We start from the raw sequence: 7,700 nt of genomic DNA, 5'->3' as shown, positions 1-7,700 counted from the left end.
TTTTTATGCCGTACCATTAAAAAAGATACAATCTGTGTTTACCTTTGCACAAATGGATAAAGCATTTAAAAATTAAATTAACAGGATAGAGACTAGATTTTATGTTAGAAATTTCAACATAAATACTGATAGAACTCACATTACAAACTACAAGGCAGCACAATGTTACAAAATGTTATCTGGGAATCACACAGAGTTACTGTTCCATTTGCCACACGCCGGGATTAATATTGGTAAAGGTGAATTCAAACATGTCTGTCGGCGGTGGATCGAGTAGTGTTTATCCTTGGTTGGTTTAACTTATTATTAATCTGTAATATTTTAGTTGCAAAGCTGAAGCGATTCAAGAACAGAAGTTTTAGCTTTTGCGCTTCCAGAGGTCTCAGAGAATTACCTTCTTTATAAAACAATATTCTCAAAGGAAGAGAATAACTGTAGCAGTATTCTACAGTCTGTATAAAAATGCTGTTCTTTTGCCACCCGTCCTCCCCCAAATAATGTATATCATCAGCATTATCACAAGAAACCAGTTGCACTTATTTGTCTAAGTCTGGAGCATTCCTCTGCCTTGACACTTTCTGGATTAGGGTCAATAAACCATGGTGTGGTGTGTAGCATATTAACCGAAACCATCATTGGGATTGCACATCAACAACTCTAAGTGGCTTCTGAAAAGCAACGAATAAATGACTCTGCGTGGTTTCCACAGGTGTCACATTACCTGGGAAACACCATTTGATTTCACATTATCACTGTTTCATCCTTAGGAAAGCAGGAGTGGAATGTTTATCATGGCAAAGGATGGAACGCTACTATTTGGGTGGATTGTTTTACAATTAATTGTTCTAGGTTGTTTTTATGAATTTTAAAAAAGTCTTTTTGGGTGCTGGTTGAAAAACATTTACAACTGGCACTCAGTAAATGATGTGCTATACTGAAAACACTTGACATATTTTAGTACTTCTATCACTCTCATGAATAAGGCACAAAATGCACAGATTCAGGTAAACTCACATGTAATATTTACAGTATATTGTCATTACCTGCATGACTTAGGAGAAAATTCTCACATAGCACAACATAGACAACATGATTGCACCACTGTTAGGTTTTCAGAAGCTGTTTCTGTTAAGCCAATTACAATTCCTTTCACATTTCCTTTTTTTTTTTTCCTTTTTTAAATCTTAGGAGTAGGAAGAGTTAAAGGAAGAGATATTTTGCTACAGGGGTCAAACCAAACACAATCAAAATAAAACCCTATTAGTGTGTCCAAGATTAAATAGAGTGACTCAGGCTTGGATTCACAGTGGACAGGTAAATTTCACTACTGAATACTGGTGGATAAATCAAGGATACCTCTTAATATCTCTATCTCCTTAAGCTGGCAATGCTGTCATAGAAGTTTTAATGAATAGCAGCACAAAATTACTTAGAACTCTTACATTCTGGCATTGGGTACCACGTAAGTCAATCATTTTGATGGCAAAATCAGCCTCGATTTTATTTTCCTCAAAGCTGCACCCAATGGACTGCTGAGGGAAATAGTTATTGTCTCTTGTTCAGTCGTGCTCAATGTAAACAACTCCACAGCACAAAAAGATGCAATGGGCGCCTAAACAAATTCTAGTGGGTACAGAACACACACACACACGCACACGCACACACACACGCACACACATACACACACACACACAGTTCATTGGTGGCATGAAAAAAAATGCCACGCATGAAAAAAAATGCTACAGTTTTGGGTCAAAGGCTGAATTTTTAGCAAATTGTTTGGTAATCTACAAGTTGGTTTCTTTGAGACATTACCATTGTTTTTGACATTTGTGCAAGAGGCAAGGTGAATGCATACAAATTAAAATGTTCACATTTAATGGGAAGACCACACATAATGGTAGTCTAAGTTGAACCCATTTTCAAGTATTTGCTCACAGTTCTTCTGAGTACTGTATCAGCTCTTTACACTGGTAAAGTAGCCCCTCAAAGCTAGACATCTCTTTAGCTTTGAACAAAAGAAATGGAATGGCCAGCACCTTCCTTTGTTTTCAGGCAAGTACACAGAAGCCTTGCTGCAGTAGCTACATGTGGCAAGTTTTGATGTTGCCAAAGTTAGAAAGAGTTTCTTTGGCCACTTGGTTCTCTTAAAATACAAGCGAGTCTCTCGTCTTAAGGTACCCTTACAATATCATCCTCTCAACAATATGGACAGGATAAAGCCACACAGGGAATAGCACACTTGAGGCCTAGTAAGTGTATTTGTTCAGTGGTCGAACAGACGTGGTTTGAGGAACAAACGAAGGCTTTGGTGGCACGTCAGGTTTTAAGGACGGTGTCCTCTTTAGCCCCGTCCTAGGAAGGGTGCCATTACTGGTGTAGCTGCTCTGTCTGGAGAGGGAGGGCTGCAGATGAACACTCACTGGTGTTCCCTGGATATAGTCCACCTTCGCCCCTGTTGGAGTGGGCATGTACCCTCCGCGGTTCATGCTGGGCTGTCTAGATAACAAAACACCATTCGGTGAGTTTAAGTTTTTAGGCATAGCAGATATAGAGTGCCTCTGAGAGGAATTTTTGTGATAACCCCTTTGTCTTTCCAGAGAAGTCATTGGGACTCCAGGGGTGGTGGGGACGTCCACTCGCTTGGTTGGGCTATTTCTGGGGAGAGTAGAAGGAGGAGAGTAGAGCGATGCCTCCCGGTTAGGGACCTTGGGCGGGACCTCGGACATGGGTCCCACAGGATCCAGCATCAGGGTCTGGTGGGCCATTTGGATGTCTCCCATGATGGCTTTGGGGTTACTATTTGGGTCATTTAGATGCTTCAGTAGATCATTGAGGGTATTTCTGGAATCCACAGAACGCCGGTGATCTCTTTTACTGGATGACTTTGTAAGAGGGTGGTCGATGTGTTGAAGCTTCTTTTCAGCTTTGTGAGCATTAGAATTTGAGAAAGACGTGTTGTAGTCATGGGTCGCATTAGGAAGAACAATGGCACTGGGGATATGCCCATGACTTAAAGGGGAATGGGGTGGAGGACTAGAAGGAAAAAACTGGGAGGTTTCTTTCCTTGAAGCCCCATGGCCATGGGCCTTGTCTGAGTGGCTCTTCATGGCCTGCAGGGTCTTCTGGTGAAGCACAGGTGTAGATTCAGGTGTGGGGAGCGCGGCCAGCTCGGGGGGCTGGCCTCGATGATCCATTACCATGGATTTAGTTTCTCCATTGGGTGGCAGCTCTTTCCGACTGGTCAGCAGATTACTATACAATTTGGGAGAATCAATATTCTGTTGATATTCCTTGACCGGGCTGTCAAAGAGACCATTCAGTTTGGCAAAACTTCCACTGGAGTCTGTGCACGACTGGGCAGATTCTGCATCTTTATGGATCTTTCTGTTTTTCCGAACAAACATATCACGATAGCAGTATACTGCCACACCTGCAATGAATGCACCCAAAACAAAAGCGGCAAAGACACAGGTGATGAGGACATTCATGTGGACCATCTGGTTGGACTCTCCAGACTGGACTTCCCATCGTACACCTGCAACAGACACAGGGAAAGAATCTGAGTGAGGTGCTCTTTAAAACAATATTAGCTAGCAAATGGCTTCCATTGAGCCAACACTACCTTCACATGGTCCGTATGCTTAGCTTGGAGGGTCAGATGGACTCTAAAATTCTGCATATATTTTTCCCTTAATTACAATAGGTTCCCCAGAGATAGCTGATTGCTGCAAAAGCTAGGATAACACTTATCTCCCATTGATCTTTATTTCTCTGTCTCTTTTCCACAATTCCTCTTAAGTAGTTGTTATATAACATTAGAAATTCTAAGGGTGTCTACCTAAAAACTAGAATGAGAATGTATATATTTTCCAAATGGCTAGTTTTAAACTAATAAAATGTTTTGTCTCATGATTTTCTCCTAACTCATAAAGGGCAGCTGCTGGAATTAGGGAAATGTATGAATTGGCATTAAATATATATCATGCTAAAATAATTATGCTAATACAATTTTGCTACCTTAACTGGAATAAAAATGCATAATTTGTTCACAAACTAAAAGCATCTGTTTGGTCATTGTTAGCTACAAATATAGACTTTCATGTTTGCTTTGATTTTTTTTTTTTTTTTTCATTCTGTCCTGGGGTGAAGCATTCTTGAATTGCTTGCTATGAGAGAAATTCAGACAGTCTAAGGAAATGTTCTATGTATTAGTTAAGTAATATTATTCAAATACCTTGAAGTAGTTAAGAAATATTTAAGTTAGAATAGAAGAAGGAGAGTGAATTAGTTTGTAATTATTGGGATTTTTAATGCAACCACAGACATCTAACAGTCAACCAAAGAAACGTTAGTTTAAGAGGTATCCAAGTCTGTTATATGCTATAAACACAGCTATCCCAGAATAAAGTAAGTCAGAGTGATTTTAAAGATTCCGTTGCTTTAGGTTAGTACTAAGGCCTTTAATCATTAGTTGTTTTTAATTAATGTCCAGGGTTATAAAATGCAGTGGCATTTTGAAAGACAAAGAAAGAAAAGTCAAAATGGTATTACTAAAGAAAACAACGCAGAAAGAATGATTATAAGGTTGTTTACAGTGAAAATATATAAAACCAAAATCAACAGATATAAATCATAAATGACAATGCACTGTCATGAAAACTGATTGGAAACCTGATCCCACAGTTTAGTAAGCACTAGAGAATAGGTTTTATCTTTCTGGAGTAACGTATTTTTTAAGCCTAGTCCACATCTACGTTATAACTGCTTCTATTATGGGCTGAAAAGGATAGTTATGGATAAGCACTCTGTTATGTTTTACTGCTTGTGGCTTCCAAGCAACTTAGCCCCAGACATATCCTTTTCATATTGCATTTTGAACTGCAGCTAAATGAAAGGCTGGGAAATGCTCCTAGGCAGAGCATCTGGTATCCGGTTATTTGCAGTTAATGAGTTTTGTTTTTAAATGTTGCTGGGGTAACCTTCGAAATTCTCTGATATCCAGAAGTCTCCAGCTTCTTCAGACAGAAACCAACACAGATTAGGTTGTCTGAGTGGCTGTTTCACCACCCTTTAACAGCTTTCCACCTCTTTCATCTTTAAAAGAATGCACTGCAATATAATCACGGAAAACTGAAGTGACTGCGGCCAGTGGAGGTGGCGGTACCAGCAGCAACTTCATTCCAGTTCACCTGTGGACAGCCCTAGGTCCAGAAGGTCCTCAGAGACATTAGGAATCAGGTTTCCACTCAGTGACAGATGAATTCCCTGGTGAGGCCTTACCCTTTGGGATACCCGATAAAGGATCAGTAAAATCAGAAGTGTTTGGGTCATCTTGAACTACAAATTTCCGGGAGCTCGTCAGTTTAGGTCTCCAGGTATCAATCACTTTAGGTGTAATTTCTGGGATACTTGCTATTGTGGTAACAGAAGATGAAGATACCTCCATGTCTGTGGTGGCAAACAGATTTTTATTAACGTGGGTAGTGAGTGCCAGCAGATTTTTCTGACTGACTGGTCTGCTGCATTTTTAAGTACAATTTAAGTAAATTTTATGAGAGAGCCTGTTCTGGGATTTCAAAAAAACACATTTGCAGAGACTACACCAAATCCTTTTCTTGAAAGGGAAAAATAGAAACTTAAAATTAACAATAAAGCTATATTAAGTGGATTTCAAAATTAAAGATAGTTAAAAAACTCCTACAGAAGCCCCTATGGTGATGAATGACACAGACAAGGTAATACAAACCCCAAAGATTAATTGCTATTTTTTCATCCTTTTGTGAGAAAACATCATTTCCTTTTGTGTATATTTTTCAAAGCACTTTCATAGACAGTTGGAGACTGTATATCCTTCACTACGGAACCTAAGTGTAGCTTCACCAGAAAACATCTGGGTAAGTTCATGTAGACACTTGATTTGGGACCTGATAAATCATCTCCGCCTAAGAGGTTTCCTGCTTTGCCATGGCCCCCATCCATCTGTAGACTGTTCACTGTACTGAGGGCTCACCGTCCATAGTAAAACACTGAAGCAGGGATGAACCTTGCCTGTACCTCCCTAAATGCCCAGGGATTTTCTTCTCAAGAGTTTGCAGCAACTTATGCAAAATAAACGGCATTTATAAGCTGAATTAGGATGTTCTAATATATAAGATCTGCCATCCCTTTCTCCATGACCCTGCAACCCCCACTGAGGAATGAAACTGCTGGTAAGTTTTCAGAAGCAGCAGTAAGATCGGTAGTAACTCAACCTCCTAGCATGTCTATTACTGACTTTTACCAAGAGGATTTTCCCTCAGAATGTAAGCATATGATTTTAGGTTGAAACTCCAGAGACCCCCAATTCAGATTGGTGCAATGGTCACAGATGAAGCCTCCCAAGCAGATACGGACAGAGAGGTGTACATGAACACCTTAAACATCAAAAACCAGCTTCATTCAACGGGAGCCTTTTCCACACCACTGAGACCACGACATTCAGTTTCCCAAGATTACCGCAAACCATTCAAAAAAGATATCTAAAGTTTATAAATACACATTTTTGGGAAATGTGTATTTGCTTTACTAAGTCTTAGGAAAGGTGAGGAGAGAGGGGGAAAATAATGAAATTCTGCCATCCATGATATATAGATGGCCAGAGGGAGCATTCATGATGCACAGGGGTGAGAGAGAAGAAAGCTTGGGTGGATGTGCGTGCAGCTGGAATGCAGTCTATGTTAATTCATTTGATTTTTCTTAGAGGATGTGCCTTGGCCAATGATGGACTGTTAACATGCTACACAGGGGTGAAGTGTTGAGTAAGAAAAAGTCTTTCGGTACCATCAGTGGAATTATGAGTCAAAGCACAAAAATGAAGGGGCTGCCAAACTGCGCAAAAGGAGGGGAGAAGGGGCTGAAAATGCTGAACTGAAGGAAAGAAAAGATTGTTAATTCAAAAAAATTAAAAAAAACTAACCAGATGTTGGACCGCCAAATATTTTGTAATCTGGTGTAGTTGAAGTAGGCAAAATTTCTAAAAGAATTAAAGGAACAAGTAATCAGTAAAAAGTAACCAAAAGAAAGCAAAAATTTATGAATTCCAATTAACTAAAAAAATAAAAAGAAAAGACTATAAATTAAAAAGATTAGCCTACTGGTTAGACTACCTTTCTCTAGATTTCCTACAAAATTGTAAACGGTGAAGGAAAAAAAAAAAAAAGTAAGATTCTTCTCTAATGTATCCCCATGACCAAACAGCTCAGCTTTTGCGAAGTTTAAGTTAAATGCTAGGTGGTATGTGTCCTGAGTCATTAAAAGGCTGATTGTAAAATAATGTTCACGTGCAAATGTGGTCAAAAAGAAGAGCCAGATGGGCAAGGAAGATCTGGTCTTACCATGGCAGTCCCCTAGATGGGCCGTGTTGCCGTATTCCGTGTCCTGTTCATATCCTCCAGTGCTGTGGTTATGGAAAGCAAAGAAGTCTTCGGTTAACAGCCTTCATAGGAACACAAGTGACAACCAGAGCAGAACCAAGAACACAGACCAATTAGTAAGAATGGGCAGAGAGGAAACAAATGAACATTTCAACAGCTTGCTAAAATGAGTATTTCTGTTAAACATTTGGTAACTGGAATGTTTAAGAGAGCAGAAGAGAATTGCTTTTTCTCTCCATCCATTTCCCTTAGGTATTATACTGTCTTTAATCTCCCTTCAGTCTC

General features: G+C 39.6%; 1 protein-coding gene across 1 annotated transcript in view; it reads right to left on the bottom strand.

Annotated features, from left to right (window-relative positions):
- Window positions 1-1,211: 1,211 nt before the first annotated feature.
- Window positions 1,212-7,700, bottom strand: part of SEMA6D (semaphorin 6D) — a 56,891-nt gene continuing 50,402 nt past the window's right edge. The window contains exons 15-18 of the mRNA XM_011355174.2: window positions 7,377-7,477; window positions 6,959-7,015; window positions 5,284-5,451; window positions 1,212-3,538 (exon numbers count right to left, since the gene is read on the bottom strand). Of these exons, the coding sequence (XP_011353476.1) occupies window positions 2,250-3,538; window positions 5,284-5,451; window positions 6,959-7,015; window positions 7,377-7,477 (1,615 nt within the window). The 3' untranslated portion in view covers window positions 1,212-2,249. The remainder of the gene's footprint in view (window positions 3,539-5,283; window positions 5,452-6,958; window positions 7,016-7,376; window positions 7,478-7,700) is intronic.

The sequence above is a fragment of the Pteropus vampyrus genome, unplaced genomic scaffold (genome assembly GCF_000151845.1).
Source record: "Pteropus vampyrus isolate Shadow unplaced genomic scaffold, Pvam_2.0 Scaffold19, whole genome shotgun sequence".
NCBI classification, from domain to species: domain Eukaryota; kingdom Metazoa; phylum Chordata; class Mammalia; order Chiroptera; family Pteropodidae; genus Pteropus; species Pteropus vampyrus.
This window is presented reverse-complemented; position numbering and strand designations above follow the sequence as displayed.